Genomic DNA, 17,047 nt, shown 5'->3' with positions numbered 1-17,047 from the left:
CTGCCCGTCCTGAGGCTGCTGGGGCAGGGGGATCCGCCCCCCCCCGCCCCCCGCCCTGGGCTCCTTCGAGCAGGCGACCGGAGGGTGATGCCAGCCACAGGCAGCTTGAGACCATTCGTGACGTGAGCGTGCCAGGCCTCGGCCGCCCGCGGCAGGGCCAGGATGGCAGCGGGAGCACCGGGACCAACCTGCACCGGGGCTGCGGCAGGACGGGGCGGGCGGGCGGGGGACGGGGACAGGGGGCTGTGCGGCTCCACGGCGCGGTCCTGGTGCCACCTCGTGGTGAGCGGGATGGCGGTGGCACAGCCGGACAGACCCCGCGGTGGCACAGCCGGACAGACCCCTCCGGGCCAGGCAGCCGCTGCGCAGGGTGACCAGTGGCTCGGCAGCACAGCCGGGCGGTGACCCTGTGGGCACGCTGCCCCCCAACCCTTCAGTCCCGGGGCCAGGCTGCTCCCCAGCCCCAGGGGAGGGGGCTGGCCCCACAGCGCAGTGGGGCTGGGCACTGGCCCCATGGCGTGTGCCAGGAGTGCAGCGTCGCACCCCTGCCTGCACCCCTGCCCGCATCGTGCCCGTGCGCAGTGGCAGCCATGTGCTCCAGTCTCCGAAGCTGACGAGTGGGCTCAGCAAAAGTGGGGTTGGCATGTGGGGGGACGAGGTTGGGACAAGAGGGTGGCCAAGAGGCCACAGCGTGTGCCCTGGCACCAGCAGGCACTGCAGCAGCTGGTCCCACCCACAGCCCACCGCCCGTGGGTTGGCCCTGCCCTTGCTGCCCTGTCGCTGGGAGTTTGTCCATGCAGAGGGACAAGATGGGTCACCCCAAATTCCAGCACCCAGGCCAGTGCCCTTAGCACTGCCGTGAAGCCGGGATGGGATGCGCCAGCTGCCATAAAGCCGACGGAGGAGCTCCATGGCCGTTCAAGAACCTCGAAGGGCACCATGGAGGTGCCGCCCCATTAAATGGGTTAAAAAGGGGCTGTCCAACAGCTCGTGAAACAGCGCTGGGAAGGGGCAGCACCTCTGAGCGGGTCCGTCACTCCCACCCTGGGCCTGCCTGTACCCAGCCTCGTGGCCGTGGCCGTGGCCATGCAGGGGAAGCGGAGAGCTCGTGGGCAACGGTGCAGGGACCCACAGCCCGGTGCTGGAGATGGCCCCAGCAGAGGGTCTGGGCTGGCAGAGGGACTCGTGAGGAGTGAGGGGGCAGCAGGGGGGTGGCAGGGGTCCTGCAGAGCCCAGGAGCCAGCCTGGCAGGGCTTCCTTCCTGCCCATCGCACCAGGGTCACAGGGGTTTGCTGCCCACATTTTCTGAAGTGCCCCTTACACTTTCAAGGAGTTTTGTGAAGCGTTTGCTTGTTCATTTACTGTAGGACCTACAAGACCTCCTGCAACTTGCATCCTGCTGCACGAGCCAAGTGTGAGGTCCTGCCGCCATGGCAGCGAGGTCCTTCCACCCTTCTCTCAGGGTGTGCTCTTGGCACATCTCCCGTCCCTGCCCCATGTCTCACCCCGTCCCATCTCTGTTTTACCCTCCTCCAAAGGTGTGTTTGTGCCATGCAGCTGGCTGTGCCCCCATGGAGCCCCGAGGTACCCGACAGTTGGCTGGCTGTGACGGTGATGGTGCACCTGCCCAGTGCTGCAGCAGGTCCAGGAGACGTCCTGGCCAGTGACAAGGAGCTTCACGGTCCGTGATGAGCAACTGTCCAGCAGGGACTCCTGCAGGTACCCCTGTCCTGGGTGGGACGTGTGTCTGCCCTGGGTGGGATGTGAAGTGCATCCTCCCCTGATGGTCCGTGTCCGACCCATGGAGGGACATCCCTGCTGCCTGCCGACGGCAGGTCTGTCCTTCAGCCACCCTTTCTCTTCCACAGCCACGGAGAAGTCAGTGAACCCGCTGGAGGAAACACGTGTGCAGCAAAGGTGACAGGCCCCGGGGTCAGGCTCGTTAGGACTAAGGTAAGGAAGTTTTCAGGAAGGCAGATGCCACAGCGGTCCAGAGCTCAGGGGCTCGATGGGACAAAGGGCACATCCCAGAGGGCATCTCCCACAGAGAGCAGGTCCTGGCGCAGCCCTTGGAGGTGGCTGCAGGTCGCTGAGCCCTGTGCCCGGGGTGCGGCCGGGGCTGGTACCCCCCTGCACGGCACAGCTCCGGCTGTTCGCCACTGTCCCGCTCCCCTCCCTCCCCGTGTCCCTGGTGGCGTAAGGCTGCTCGACGCTAAAATGTCGCCGCTGTCTCCTTCTTTGCCCGCGTCTCCAACCCGACCTGCCAACGCACTCCCCGTTTATCGCCGCTGTTGCTCCGTTCGCAGGACCACGCGCCGAGGGTGATCCCTTTGCCACGTAACCGCGCCGGCTAAATGCCAGGCTGCAGCGCCACGCGCACTCTGGCCCCGTCCCTCCGCGCGCTGTTCAGACGCCATCTCCGTGTCCCGCGGGGTCCCCGTCCTCCTCCGTGGCCCGCGGGCAGGGGCTGGGCAGAGCAGGCAGGAGCGGCACAGCCGTCACCTCTGCTCCTTCTGCAGTCCATGGGGGCGCATGGCAGGATTTTGGGTGCCCTCCAGCTGGCCCCGCTCTGGCCAGGGAGACCCAGCAAGACCCGTTCCCTCCCCAGAGCGCTCGGTTTTCCCGCACGGACACCTCTCATGCAGCCCAAAGCGTCTGCAGGCGCGCAGGACCCGCAGCCAGCCTGGAGACCAGAGGCATCAGTAAGTGCCATGCTGCTGCCCGTGCTGCTTTGCCCTGGCACTGCCCACAGGCATCCCCAGGGAGCTCAGGGCTCACTGCTGAGGGTGGTCGGCTCCTTTCCCTTTGTTTTTTCCCTAGGAACCCCCATGCCAGCTCCGCCTGGCTCCGGGGGACAGAGGTTTCCCCAGGGATGCAGGGGAGCGGAGTGGGCTGCAGCTTTCAGCCGCGGGCAGCCGGGACGTGCCCGTCTGAGCTGGCTCAGCCCCACCTCTGCTCCGGGAGGATCTTTGGACTTTGTGCTGATTTTGCTGTTTGAGTTTATTTAACGGCAGGATTCACTTTCCATGCACAGGACAACAACCCCCCGTATCTGCTCCGGGCCTCCGCTCTGCCACCCAGCACCCCTCCGCCCCCAGGACAAAGGCGCAGGAGGAGGGACCTGTACCCAGGGCACCGGGAAACGTCCCCTCCGCTCCACTCCTGCCGGGCACCCCAGGGCGGCCATGCACCCCCCGCAGTGGGTCGCAGCCTGGGTGCTGCTGCTCCACGGTACGTCGGTGGGGTGGGCTCGTCAGGGGCATCACAGCCTGGGGCACCCTGGACCAGGCTGGTCCCGGCGCAGGGGATGCCGGGGTGCTGCGCAGCCGTCCGAACCGCAGCTCAGGGTGAAGCAAGGGTGGGTTTACCCGTGGGGAGCCAGGGCTGTGCTGCTGCTCCAGACCCGCCACCCTGGCACCGAGAGGGGCTCATCCTGCCAGCCTGGCCCCGGGGCTGAGCTCTGGGGGAGGACGGGTGAGGAGCAGCTCCCAGGGGCACAGAGACCGGGTGTCCGAGGCTGCACCGTGCTCAGGGCCACCCGTTGCCCCACGGACCCGAGCCTGGTGCCCCTGTCCCGAGGTGAAGAACCGTGGTCGCTGCCCGCAGACTGCAGCGGTGCCAGGATAGGGAGCTTGGGCAAAGGCGGTGCTGGCGGTGGCACCAGATGCAGAGCAGCACTGACGAGAGGCCGGGTCCTGCCAGGGCATGTCTCTGGCTGCCAGCCAGGTCCTCCAGCAGCCCCGGTGCCAGGGATGCTCAGGGCTGGCTCCTGCCAACCCCCTCACCAGGTCCCGGGCACAGTGGGCACCGGTTGCACCTGGCGATGGTCCCACCTCACCCGCGGGGCCTGATCCCAGGCATGCCGTGGGCACAGGCTGTGCCCCCCAAGCACTTACTTCCTCCTGAGCCGGGTGATGCCGTTGGTTTTCGCCCACCATTCCTGGGGCTAGAAACACTGTTTTTTTGCAAAAAGCCCCAAAGCTGGGCCAGCTCGGAGTTTGGGGCTGGGGACAAGGGGCACGGCTGCCCTGGCGCTGGCTCTGGGCTGGAGCGAGTGGCCAGAGGGAGCCCAGGCTGCAGCGTGAGGCTCCGGGGTGTCCCTGTGCCCCCAGGCTGTGCTGCGGGCCGGCTGCCACGCGCTGCCTCGGCCAGGACCGACATCCGGGACTGCTCCACGGACCCACCAGTGAGTGCCACTGTGCCCAGCCCCCCTGCTCCTAGGACACCCCACACGGGGTCACCCCCCAGCCCCACTGCTGCAGCCGGTGCCCCCCAGCACGTGTACCCTTGTGCCACCAGTACCTGCCCCCCACGGCCACCAATACGACAGCGCAGCTGGCCACTCTGCGTGGCACTATGCAAGCCCACGGCGTCCAGGCCTACATCGTGCCCTCCACGGATGCCCACATGGTAAGGCAGCAGCCTGCCTGCGTCTCCGGGACCGGCTCCCCACTCGGCGCCCGTGGCCGCCTCTCATGGCTCCGTCTCTGGCTCCAGAGCGAGTACATCTCCGAGCGGGATTCCCGGCTGGGCTGGCTGACCGGCTTCACCGGCTCTGCAGGTGAGAGCACCCTCACCACCCCGGGGTCCCTGCTCGGGGGTCGGTGCCCGGCTGCCTGCTGGTCCCCATCCTTGGGGCCAGGCACGGTCCCGCTCCACGCAGCAGATCGGGCTGGGGATCCCCGGGGGTCCCACCGGCTGCCTGGAGAGGGGGTAGAGGTGATGGCCGAGCCCCCGCTCCCGCCGCAGGCACCGGCGTGGTGACGCAGGACAAGGCTGCCCTGTGGACCGACAGCCGCTACTGGACCCAGGCGGAGCGGGAGCTGGACTGCAACTGGGAGCTGCAGAGGACGAGTCAGTGGGTCAGGCTGGAGGGCCACGGCATCCCCCTGCCCCCAGCACCCTCCTAGCCCCCAGGCCATGGTGCGTCCCTGTGGTGCCACCCAGCCTTCTCCTGCAGCCTCCATCGAGTCCATCGGGCTGTGGATCCTGGAGGCGGTTCCTGTTGGGGGGAACATCAGCTTGGACCCCTTCCTCTTCTCCATCGGTAGGGTTGGCCATCGCACGGGGGGAGCCTCCCTGAGGTGGGGGCAGCTCCCGGGTGCGGATTCACCGGGTGCCTCCAACCCAGGGGCTGCTCCCCCCCTCAGCCACCTGGAACAGCTACAGCCAGGCTCTGCACGGCTCCGGCAGGACCCTGCTCCCCATCGAGACCAACCTTGTAGACGAAGCGTGGGGTGACCAGAGACCCTCTCCAACCTCCGGTGAGATCTACAGCCTCTCGACAGCGTTCACAGGTACGACCGCCGTCCTCCCCAGGGCTGCTGGGCGGGTGCTCGCCCGTGGCAGCCCCCGGCCCGGGGGATCACGGTGGTCCCAGAGTTGAGCGGCTGCTCGCTCCCCTCCCAGGGAGCAGCTGGCAGGAGAAGGTGGCCGGGATTCGGCAGCAGATGGAGCAGCACGTTCAGCGCCCCACGGCCGTGCTGCTGTCGGGGCTAGAGGAGACAGCCTGTGAGTAGCTGTGGCACCGTGGTGGGTGCCGTGGGCTCTGAGCCCTGGGGGTGGGAGGGCGGCTGGCGGGCGCGGGCTCGGAGGTCTCATTCCCGTCAGGGCTCTTCAATCTTCGCGGAGACGACATCCCCTACAACCCCGTCTTCTACTCCTACACCCTGCTGACCAACACCAGCATAAGGTGGGCAACCTCTCCCCGTGGGCACGGGGCACGGACGGCGCTCAGCACCCACCTCCCCCTTCCCTTCCAAGGCCAGCACCCACGGGACCCTCCCCTCGGCCCAGCTGCCCCCTTCCCCAGAGCCCACCGCATCCTGCAGTGCCCAGCCCCATGGACTGTCCCCTCAAGCCCCGCATCTTGCCCAGGTCCAGCCCCCTCCCACCCAGCCCACCTTGGGGTGCAGCACCCTCCCTTCCAGCCCAGCCTGAGCCCGACCCTCGTTCCTAGCCCAGCACCCCCTCTGAGCCCCCCAGCCCCCTCCTCTCCGCTGGCATGCCCTGCACAGCTGGGCTCGGGGGGAACCAAAGGCAGAAGGCCAACCTTATGGCTGTGCCCACCTGATCCCGCATCCTTCCCCAGCCTGTTCGTGGACGAGACACGGCTGGCAGCGGCGGCGCGGCAGTCCCTGCAGGACGGCTGCCCGGGACCGCTGTGCGTGGAGCTGCTGGAATACGGGCAGGCGCGTGCCTACGTCCAGCGCTACGCCCAGGACAATGTCACCATCTGGCTGGGCACTGAGTACACCACCTATGGCCTCTACAGCGTCATCCCCCAGGTGGGCATGGCCGTGTGCCGGCGCTGACACTGCGCCGCCGAGCCTGGCCGTGGGCGACGTGGGTCCCGCCGGGCTCGGGAACAGCCCCATGCCACCGAGCTGTGGGGATGTGGGATGTGCCGCAGCCGTCCCTGGGGCAGGGGGGGTGGGTGGCTGTGCCCGGCCGTGCCACCCCCAGCCTGCCCTCACAGGAGAAGCTGCTGGAGGACAGCTACTCGCCCGTCATGCTGGCCAAGGCGGTGAAAAACGCCAAGGAGCAGGATCTGCTGCGAGCTGCTCATGTAAGGGCTGTCCCCATCCCCGCGGCCCCGAGCAGAAGCGGGGGGCACTGCTGCTGCCCCCTCCCCTCATGCTGCCGGGCCCCCCCCAGGTTCGGGACGCAGTGGCCGTCATCCAGTACCTGCTGTGGCTGGAGAAGACGGTCCCGCAGGGGCAGGTGGACGAGTTTCTGGGAGCAGAGCACATCAACGCGCTCCGCCAGTCAGTGCTGCCGCTGTGGCCCCTCACCCCGCCGCCTGGCGCAGGGCAGCCGGGGACCCCCAGCATCTCCCTCCCTGCTGCCTTCCAGGGCCCAGGAGCACAGCCACGGGCCCAGCTTCCAGCCCATCTCGGCCAGCGGGCTCAACGCAGCACTGGCCCACTACAGGTAGGGGCCGCGGCTGCCGTGGGGAGCGGGTGGCTGGGGGCTGGGAGCAGGATCCGACCCCCGCTCCCCTCGCAGCCCCTCCAACGGGAGCAGCCGGCAGCTGTCTGTGGATGAGATGTACCTCGCCGACACCGGAGGGCAATATCTGTGGGTAGCCCTTAACCCGGACCCCCCAGCCCACACAACCCCCCCATGCCCTCCCCGTGCCCCCAGTGCAGGAGGGTGGCAGGGGGCCCTAAAACCAGTGCAGGGGCTTCGCCACCCCCATTCACATCCCCCCTTTGCAGGGATGGGACAACGGACATCACACGGACGGTGCACTGGGGTGTGCCCACCCCACTCCAGAAGGTACCAGCCCCTGCCGTGCCCCCCAGCATCCTGCTGCGATGCCCAGCACCCCCCTGTAGCACTCAGCACCAAGGTCCCAGCCAGGGCTGGATGTGCTGGGGGGTGTCCAGGCACCACCACGCTCAGCCCCGCCGCCATGCCCCTCGTAGGAAGCCTACACCCGTGTGCTGATGGGCAACATTGACCTGTCCCGCCTCATCTTCCCACCCAACACGGCAGGTGGGTGCTGAGCCAGTGTCGGGCAGCCCGGCCCTGCCCAGGACCCCAGGCATGGGGAGGAGGAGGGTGAGGAGGGCCCTTGCCAGCTCACTGGCCCCCATCCCATGTCGTCCCTCCCCAGGGAGAACAGTGGAGTCCTTCGCCCGCCGGGCACTCTGGGATGTGGGACTCAACTACGGCCACGGGACTGGCCACGGCATCGGCAACTTCCTCTCAGTCCATGAGTGTAGGTGCTGCGGCGCCGGCACCAGCGCGGGGAACGGGGACGAGGGCAGGGGCTCGTCTGGGGCTTCCCACAGCCCGGCTGAGTCTCCTGCCGCGGGTGGGTGGCTCCGATCTGCGGGCTGCTGTGGTCCTTGCTGGGATGATCCCACAGTTCTTGCGGAGTGGCCCGGTGGTCCTTGCTGGGATGAACCCACGGTCCTTGCTGGGGTGGCCCCTTGGTCCTTACTGGAGTGGTCATGCAGCTCTTGCTGGTGTGCCACCCAGGTCCTTGCTGGGGAGTCCCTGCAGCACACACCGTCCCCAGGAGCTGTGACTCTCCCCATGTCCCCTGCAGGGCCCGTGGGCTTCCAGTCCAGCAACGTGCCACTGGCGGCCGGCATGTTCACCTCCATCGGTACGCATGCCCACTGCTCCGGCTGGCGCCTCGGGCACGCGGGGATGTGCCACAGGCACAGAGCCCGGCCAGGGGAGGAGGCGATCAGATCCAGCCCCTCCGGGGCGAGATGGGCTGGGGCAGTCGCTGGGGCTCGGCACTCACCGGGCACCTTCCCGGCCCCCAGAGCCCGGGTATTACCAGGACGGCGAGTTCGGGATCCGCATCGAGGACATCGCGCTCGTGGTGGAGGCACAGACAGAGGTAGCAATGGGGCTGGCAGGGGTGACACAGTGCTGGGGGGGGGGGGCCACCCCCTAGGCGAGGCTGGGGGCACCCAATGCCACCTCTCTCCGGCAGTACCAGAGCGGGGAGGAGCCCTTCCTGACCTTCGAGGTGGTGTCCCTGGTGCCCTACGACCGCAACCTCATCGACCTCAGCCTCCTGTCACCGGAGCAGGTACCGGGTGCTCGGGGTGGAGCAGGGACGGGCGTCCAGCGCCAGGGGCTGGAGCGCGGGGAGAGCGGAAGGGGCTGAGGGGGGTGGAAGTGGTGGGAAACCGGGGCTGCGGCATGAGGTCGGGGCGGGTGAATGGGGCTGGGGCAGGGGTGGATGCGTGGGTGGAGAGGGGCAACCGGGTCTGCAGATGGGGCCAGTGATCAGGGTGGGGGGTAGCTGGATGGGCAAATGGGGGGCAAGAGGGGCATCATGAGCAGGGCAGGTGGCTGGGGCAGTCCCCCCGCAGCCCCTCGTGGTGCCCGGCTGCAGATCCGGTACCTGAACACCTACTACGAGACCATCCGGGCGCGCGTGGGGCCGGAGCTGCAGCGGCAGCAGCTGGCGGAGGCGTACAGCTGGCTGCAGAGGAACACCGAGCCCTTCCCGCTGGGCAGCGCTGCCACCGCCACGCTGGGCACGCTGGGCATGCTGGCCCTCACCTCCCTCCTCTCCACGCTGCTGGCCGGGCTGCAGGCCTGACCCTGCGCCAGACAGCCCCATGCCAGCCCCCTCCCTGCCGCTGCCGTTCCTTCTCCCCGCCGCTCGCTTCCTTTTTCTGTCCTGTTTGCTTGGCTGTGATTAAACATGAGCAACGCCGGCGGGTGCCCGTGCACTGCTGTGCCCTGCCGCGGCAGCCCCGCGTGCTGCCAGCCCCGCCGCTGCCTCGCTGGCTGGAGTGGGGCTGGGGTCCAGCCCCACACATGTGGCACTGCCCGTGCCGTCTGCCTCGGGCTGGGGCGGCCAAGTTGGCATCGGTGGTGAGGAGGTGGATTCAGGGCAGATTTTAATTCTTGGGACAAGAGATGGAAGAACTGGAGCAAGAGGGTGCAGGGCAGCCGGCCCAACTGGGGCCGTCCTTGCTGCCCTGTGGGTGCCAGCAGCAAGGGGCCCATCCCACCCAGGCTCGATGTCCAGCCAGGAGGACCCACAGATGCAGGGTACAGAGGGGGTATCCCGGAGCAAGTCTCACAGGGAGGGCTTGGCCATTGTGTGCCAGCAGGGAGACCGAGCTGGCACGGTGGAGGGGTTGGGAACCTTCATCCCTTGCACAGCGGGACGCGGTGCCCACCAGCAGCATCACCGAGGGGAGGCACCATCACCGAGGGTTGGCAGGGTGCAGGCAGGCATCCCTGCCCCCGGGGCCCCAGGAAGGGCAGCAGCTTCGTGGAGGGCTTCCTTCCTCCTGCCCCAGCCCGCGCACCCGCCAGCCACCCCGAGCCGCGCCGCTGCGAGCACCTCTCATGTGACCGCCGGCTTCCTGTGCGCCTCCCGGCCTCGGTGCCGGTGTTTCGGTACGTGCCGTGCCAGGCGCTGCCCCAACACTGCGCCCTTGCCGCCAGGCCCCAGCACCATGCTGCGCCGCAAGCCCTCCAACGCTGGCGAGAAGGAGTCGGGACACAGGAAGGTGAGTGCTGGTGGCACCTGGCTGCCCTCTGCACCCGTGGGTGCCCCTGTGCGCCCAGCACCCGCTGAGCTCAGGCTGCCCACAGGATGCTGAGCAGGGAGCGCTGGTGTCGCAGGGTGGGGTGGGCATGGAGCAGAGCCCTTTTGGGCTTGGGGGCAACGTGGCCAGCAGGCAGTCCTTGCCATCACCGGCCGCTGCGGCCTCACCGCCGCACGGTCCTGACCTTGACCCACATCCCGCTCCCACCCTGCCTTGCAGCCCTCTGGGATGCGTGGCGGGGATGCGCAGACCCCCGGGGTGAGTGTGGGTGCAAGCAGGGGTGCCAGTGGGACCCGTGGGACTCTGCCATGGGGGAGCAGCTCCCCCTCCCCGTGGGCTCCCCACAGCGTGGGTGGTTGCCTGCCGTTTCCTGCCGGGGCGGGGGGGACGGCCGCGGTGCCGCACGGCTGCCGGGTGCGCAGCTGCCAGCCCGGCCCGCGCAGCGAGGTGTCTGCGGTCCAGGCGCTGCGAGGCTGCAGCTCCATCACGTGCGTCAGCTGCTTCCTCCGGCACCACCGCACCGAGAGCCAGGAGCCACCAGCAGCACCGGCTACCAGCACCGCAGCCTCTCGCGAGTCCCTGCGCAGCAGGGCCATGTGCCACCCCACCCTGTGCCACCCTGTGCCACCCTGCCTGGAGGGCTGGAACCACCGCTGGGGGCCATGACCAGGGGAGAGTGCCTGGTGCCATGGTTCTGCCCGCAGCAGGCAGACATCCCAGCAGAGCCCCGTGGGAAGCTCCCTGGGGAAATCTGTGTGAAGCCCCCCCTCCCTGTGCCGGGGTGGCCCAGCGAGCCTGGCAGGTCCCAGCGGGCATCCCCCACCCTTGCCCAGCCGCAGCCGCCGCTCTCACTTCCCTCTCGCTGCCACGCTCCCCGGGGCCCCGCTGCCAGGCTTCCCGCAGCTGCTCGCACCCCCGGCTCCTCCAGCCCAGGGCAGCGGCCGATGCCGCAGCGTTCCCAGCTGGGGGGTGGTGGGGAGGGGGCAGAGAGTGCAAAGTTGTTTCATCGGAAGGGTGCAGGGGGTGACCCAAGGGGCTCAAGTTGCCCGGGTCTGGGGGTTCAGGGGTGCTGGGGCCAGAGCCGGGCAAAGCACCGGCATCTCCTCCGCACGGATGCACCAGCGGAGCGGGTCCCGCTAAGTACAGCCACAGCGGGGATGGAGCCGGGCGAGCCGAGCCAGCCCTCCATGAGAAAACGGCAAAGATAAAGGATGCTCAGTCGAGTCGATGAAGAGGAGGAAGAGGAGGGGAAGGCGCAGGGCCGTGCCTGAGCGGGGCAAACTGCGCCGGGGCTGGGGAGGGCCTCAGCTGCCCCCGGGGTGAGCAGGAGCCCGGGGTGGGCAGAGCGACTGGAGAAAGGAAATTGCTAAATTTGCGGTCGAGGCAAGACCAAGCACCAGGGTGTGAGCTCCGAGCGCGCCGATGCCCAGGAGCCGAGCGCGCCCAGTGCCAGCATGTGAGCCAGCTCCCACAGTGGTGCTGGTGCTGGGCGTCAGGGATGAGGGTGACCCGGGACGATGCCCGCATGCAGAACGCGGGCAGCTGGAGGGGACGGCAGTGGCACAGGCACGGCAGCTCCTGCTCTCAGCTGCTGAAAACGCCTGTAGCGGTGGGACACGCAGGGAAGGGCGGGAGCGACTCACGGCGCAGCCGCCGCAGGAGCAGAGCTTGGCACGAGGCGGGTCCCACTCCGCTCTGCTTCCCAAAACCCCCGGGCTGGTGCAGCAAGCCGTGTTTTGGTGCCCGGGTGCCAGAGCAGAGGTGGGAGCAGGGATGGGGCACACAGGGAGAAGCCTCACGCCTCTCTCTCTCTCCCAGCTCTCCCTCCAGCGCTCCAGCAGCTTCAAGGACTTCGCCAAGCCCAAAGTCAGCTCCCCGGCGCCAACCGAGAAGGAATTCAACCTGGAGGACAACGTGAGTGCCCAGCTCCCCCCAGGGTGGCAGCACCACCTGCCACGTCCTGCTCCACCAGGACCACCTTCCCGATGGGCTCAGCCCTTTCCAGAACCCGTTTCCCCAAACTCCTGGTCCAACTGGTGCCCCACATGCCGTGGGGCAGCCCCGGGGGTTCCAGCACCAGCAGGATTTGGGGGTCTCGCTCCCCAAGGAGCCTTGTAGCCCTGTGTGACCCAGCTGAGGTTCGAGGGGGGCAGAGCTCTGCCTTCACTCTCCATCCCTCTGCCAGATCCCTGAGGATGAGCCCAGCAGCGCTGGCCCCGACGATGCTGTGCGGAGCAGTGGGATGAAACTGGGCAAGAAGTGGCGGGCTGTCATCTCCCGCACCATGAACCGCAAGATGGGCAGGATGGCGGTGAAGGCGCTAGCTGAGGGGAAGGTGAGTGGGGGTCCCAGGCAGGCAGGGGCAGCCCTCCCTCCCTTGGTCTGATCCCGGTCCCCCCAGCAGGGAGATCTGGAGGAGGAGGGGTCCCTGTGCCCCCCATCCCCAGCCAGCAGCACGGAGCAGCCGAGCCACGAGAAGGTGCCCCTGTCGTACCTGGAGATGGAGGAAGACGGGCACCCATCCGTCAGCCGCCAGCTGTCCAGCGGTGAGCATAGCCCCGGCAGGACCCTGGCCCCCCGCCCCAGCGCCGGGCACATCCTGATCCCCCTCCCCTCCACAGACAGCGAAGTTTCCAGCCCCGGCCCAGGCGGCAGCAACCAGGAGAACCCGCAGCTGGAGGTGCGTGGCTCAGCCTACACTGGCCCCTTCTGCGGCCGGGCACGCGTCCACACCGACTTCACGCCCAGCCCGTACGACAGGGACTCGCTGAAGCTGCAGGTGAGCCCCACCGCGGCCAGCCCGGGCTGGGGGGGTCCCTGGGGAGCGGGGTTGGCTGCAGACCCCCGAGGGGGGTTCCCCAGCTGTCCCCAAGCCTGCGCCTACCTCCACTCCCAGAAAGGGGACATCATCGGCATCATCGAGAAGCCGCCCGTTGGCACCTGGACCGGGCTGCTCAACAACAGGGTGGGCTCCTTCAAGTTCATCTACGTGGACGTCATCCCCGAGGAGACGGCCCCCGCCCGCAGGAGCCGCGGCCCCAGCAGGAGCAAGCGGCTCAAGCCCAAGACCCTCCACGAGCTGCTGGAGCGCATCAACCTGCAGGTGAGGGACAGGGGCTCACGGGGGGGGCAGGGGCACCCAGCACGAGCCCAGGGTGCCAGTGGCAGGACCACCCTTCTCTGCTCCCCAGCAGCCCTTCACTGTCCCCTGACCCCATGGGTCACGCTGCCTCGAGCACTGCTGGGGGGGCAGAGGGGACACAGGGGCTTTTCCAGATGACGCTCAGGCGAGTGCCTGCTGTGGACCCATGCCACAGCCGGAGCCACGTGGCTGGCACCGAGGGGCAGGCAGGGCGAGCTGGGGGGAGCCATGCCACGCTCCGCTCACCCCTCCGCCGCGATGCCCGGTGCCCTCCCGCCCCAGGAGCACACCTCCACCCTGCTGCTGAACGGCTACCAGACCCTGGAGGACTTCAAGGAGCTGCGGGAGACCCACCTCAACGAGCTGAACATCACGGACCCCCAGCACCGCGCCAAGCTGCTCACAGCCGCCGAGCTCCTCCTGGATTATGACAGTAAGAGCTGGGGGGAGCGAGGGGGAGACACCCCACGCTGCCCGCAGCCCCCGTGCCGGGCAGCCTCGCCGCCCGCTAATGCCACATCCCATCTCTCCCAGCAGCGAGCGAGCCGGAGGAAGGTGACAGCTCCGAAGCCCAGCCTTCGCCCCCAGAGCCCAAGGGGGACATTCCCCGGGACTCAGGCTGCTTCGAGGGATCGGAGACCCTAGATGGCAGCCGGGATGAGGCCGAGCTGGGGGGTCCCGAGGGGCAGCTCAGGGCCCTCTCCCTGGCAGAGTCCCCCTGAGCCTGCCCTGCCTGCCGGCACTGCCCTGCCGATGGACGCAGCCCACAGCTGCTTCCCACTCCGGCCCCAGCCTGGCAGCGGGTCCGGACTGTGGGGCACAGCTGCTCAGCAGGGAAGCGGTGAGCCCTGGCAGTGGGACCCCCGGGCCCAGCATGGGCCCCCGCGCCACATGGCTGCAAGGCAGCTCAGCTCAGCCCCCAAGCCATTTCACGCTGCACTGCCTGGCACCGCTGCCCTGATACGGGTGTGCCGGGCACCCTGGGGCACCACGCTCCCCGCCGAGATGCCGCGGGCCTGGATTGCCTCTCCCGGGTTTGCCCCACTTCATCCACAGCTTTAAGAGCTCCCCCGGAGCCCTGGCCCGCTGCACTGAGCGCAGAGAAGCCCACAAGGACAGGGAGGTCCTGGGCAGGCAGGGACGGAGCAAACCCAGCGCTCAGCAGCTGGGTGGGAGCGCGCAGAGATCCCCCCGAGCCCAGCCCCTCGCCGGCAGGGAGACCACCCGCACTGCCTTCCTCCAGCATCTTCCTCGCACAGCCGGGATAGGCAGGGAAAGGTTTGCTGGAAAGTGTGGGTTGCGCGGGAGACGTTCTGCCGAGCTGGGAGCACCCCAGCGAGGGCACTGGGAGCCCCCTCACTGCGCTCCAGGGGAGCCCCGAAGGCTCCAGCAGGACAGCCCCCCAGGGCACAACAGCCCCTTCCAGGCTGCCAGATCCCCCAAAGCACCAGCCACCCCGAGCACCCCCTGGGAAGAGGCAGGGGAGCTGCAGCCCAGCCAGGGCCCCGCAGAGCCACCCTGCGTGGGCAGGGGCCGGGCAGGGGCAGGCAAGGGAAGGCATCCGTATGGGAATGTAGGGCAGCCCCCGCTGGGGTACCCACCCCAGCCCCCTCCAACCCCGCTCCTGCTGCTGCAGCATCGGCCTTTGGGTACCCAGTTTGTTCCTTTGTGCTCGATCCCAATAAAAGCGTGCGAGTCTGTTCTGCTCCGGCCTTCAGCCTGCTTCCCACGTGCCAGGGGAGGGAGCTGGGGAAGGGAGCAGTGCCTGCTGGTAACCGAAAGCTTCCCAGGACACTTCCCAGCTGCACCCGTTGGGATTTGTCACCGCTCCAGTCTGGGCTACAGCATGTGCCCACCACGACCCCCTTCACCCACCGTGGGACGCAAACAAGACGAGGCAGATGAGACACCCTGGAAGTGTGAGATGTAGAGGCTGGAAAGCCACAGGGAAGGGGAAGGAGGCAGCTGGCGTAGGGAGGAACAGACACAGGCAGAGGCTACAGCTCAGCCATTTTTCAAACCAATTAAGTTTCCTTCATTGTTTTAAAATTAAAAAAAAAAAAAAAAGAAGAACAAAACAAAGAAACCCCAACCCTCGCCCTACCCCCACTTCCTTCACAGAGAACCTGAACGGAGCGACAGGAACCGCAGGTGCAGGCAGCACCCGTGACGGCCCGGCAGGCAGCGCGCCACACACCGCGTTAGAAAAGAGATTAGTAAAACCAAAAAATACACCTTTTCACAACGACTTTGAGATTTGGTCAGTAGCGTGTTGGGGCGGGTGGGAGAGGAGGGGCGGCTCCCACCGCCAGCGGGGTGCGCGTGGGGCCGGGCTCGGCTGCCGGGGCTGGTCCCGGGACCCCCCTGCCCGGGGGCACGGCCAGGCTGGCTGCAGGGTGGCAGCGCTGTGAGCCGGGCAGCCCGGGCCCCGCGGGCAGCAGGGAGCCAGGGCTCCTTCCCGGGTGAATGCCAGCAGGGAACGGCTGCAGGGCAACTGTGAACCCGCTGCTGGAGCCCGCAGCGGCAGCTCTGCCCTCTTGCCCAGCAGAGGAGACCCTGGCATTAGGGGAGAGGGGGCAGTGCTGGTCGCCACGTTACTACCACTTCACCCGCTGCCAGGCACAGCCCAGGTCAGCGCTGCGAGGGCCAGGGAAGAGGAGCGGGTTGGGAGGCACACATCAGGCTCTGGAGGGACAAGGCTCCCTGCTTCGCTCCGCCCCACGCCACTGTCGAAAGCAGGATGGCACATGAGGCCAGGGAAGGAGGAGCAGCCACTCCACGCTGCCAGGCAGGAGCATCGCAGAAAAACAAGCAGGACTGCCCTGGCAGGACGTTCCCCACCTGCCACCCACTCACCACGTATCTGCGGGGAGGCACAGAAGTACCCGGCCTTTGTGGTACGGAATGGAGAGCTGCCAGGGCACAGAAAGGCCTTGCCTCCATCACCAGCCTCTGTGGGCACCCCGCAGACACGAGGCTCTTCCCAGCCCCGCTGCCAGGCGCAGGACAGGGAGCGCTGCAGTGGGAGAGGAGCCCTGCCACAGCATGGAGGTCACCCACCGCCGCCCAGCCCGGGCCTCTCCTCCCTCCTCTGCCAAGCAGGCACAGATGGCCAACACCACGCAGCCAGTCCCAGGACAGCTGGCAAAGCCCAGGGAAGAGTCGAGGCTCCAAAAGCTGGTTGAGGATGGCTGAGAAACGCAGGGCCAGGCAGGGGGAACACAACACAAAACGGGGGCTGAGGCTCTGCAGAACAGCGGGTGAGCGGCATGCCCCAGCCTGGTGGGAAAGCGGAGGGCATGGCTGTGCTCAGCACAGGCACCCGGAGCGAACGCAGCCCTGGCACTTAGCGAGAGCGCCCGTGGCACAGGCAGACCCTCCGCCGCAGCTGGCTCCAGCCCTTGCACAACTGCTCTGCGGCCGGCGCGGGGCGGAGACAAGCAGCAGGAAGACGGGCTGCTGCCCCGCTCCTTCCCCGCAGCCCTCCGCTGGGTGCGAGCCCCGCGGAAGGACGGGAAGGGAAGGAGGCCCCCGCCGCCACCGCTCTCGTGCCAGCCGAGCCCTGTGAAAAGAAGGAGCATGGGAAGGAAGCTCCTTAAAAAATCGCTGCCAGCAGAACACCTTCCCCGTTGTTTTGGCCCTTTTGGCACCAAACCGTCTCCCGACAAGCCCTGCCACGTTAACCAATAAAACAATGCCACAGATGAGGGGAAGGAGGGAGGAGGGGAGAGAGGACGCTACTGCCATAAATCGCTTTCCCCTTCCCACCAGGATTCCTCAGCAGTAGGGAGCAGGCCCACCCTAACGTTGCTTCTGAGCTGCTTGACCGCGAGCCATCTGGTCAGAGAGCCGGGGCCAGGCGGAG

General features: G+C 68.0%; 2 protein-coding genes across 3 annotated transcripts; both read left to right on the top strand.

Annotated features, from left to right (window-relative positions):
- The first annotated feature begins 3,185 nt into the window (after positions 1-3,185).
- XPNPEP2 (X-prolyl aminopeptidase 2) lies at positions 3,186-9,076 on the top strand. Its single transcript, XM_086619631.1, has 21 exons — positions 3,186-3,231; positions 4,113-4,186; positions 4,300-4,410; positions 4,498-4,561; positions 4,750-4,854; positions 4,961-5,047; positions 5,151-5,297; positions 5,410-5,511; positions 5,611-5,692; positions 6,092-6,287; positions 6,479-6,568; positions 6,658-6,767; positions 6,856-6,933; positions 7,009-7,080; positions 7,221-7,281; positions 7,431-7,500; positions 7,622-7,726; positions 8,060-8,119; positions 8,286-8,362; positions 8,459-8,557; positions 8,867-9,076. Exons 1-21 carry the CDS (start codon positions 3,186-3,188, stop codon positions 9,074-9,076), a joined length of 2,046 nt encoding a protein of 681 aa, XP_086475757.1.
- An 841-nt stretch (positions 9,077-9,917) lies between these two features.
- Positions 9,918-13,904, top strand: SASH3 (SAM and SH3 domain containing 3). Of its 2 annotated transcripts, none has more exons than XM_086619770.1 (8): positions 9,918-10,001; positions 11,859-11,954; positions 12,226-12,375; positions 12,445-12,586; positions 12,662-12,819; positions 12,937-13,143; positions 13,465-13,615; positions 13,717-13,904. In XM_086619770.1, exons 1-8 carry the CDS (start codon positions 9,948-9,950, stop codon positions 13,902-13,904), a joined length of 1,146 nt encoding a protein of 381 aa, XP_086475896.1. In that variant the 5' UTR covers positions 9,918-9,947. The 2 variants fall into 2 exon arrangements, with proteins under 2 accessions (XP_086475896.1, XP_086475895.1); XM_086619769.1 differs by having other exon boundaries at positions 12,442-12,586.
- Positions 13,905-17,047: the final 3,143 nt, after the last annotated feature.

This window comes from Tauraco erythrolophus, chromosome 13, assembly GCF_009769465.1.
Source record: "Tauraco erythrolophus isolate bTauEry1 chromosome 13, bTauEry1.pri, whole genome shotgun sequence".
Taxonomy (NCBI): Eukaryota; Metazoa; Chordata; class Aves; order Musophagiformes; family Musophagidae; genus Tauraco; species Tauraco erythrolophus.
The sequence above is the reverse complement of the archived record's forward strand: the minus strand, read 5'-3'. Positions and strand labels throughout refer to the sequence as shown.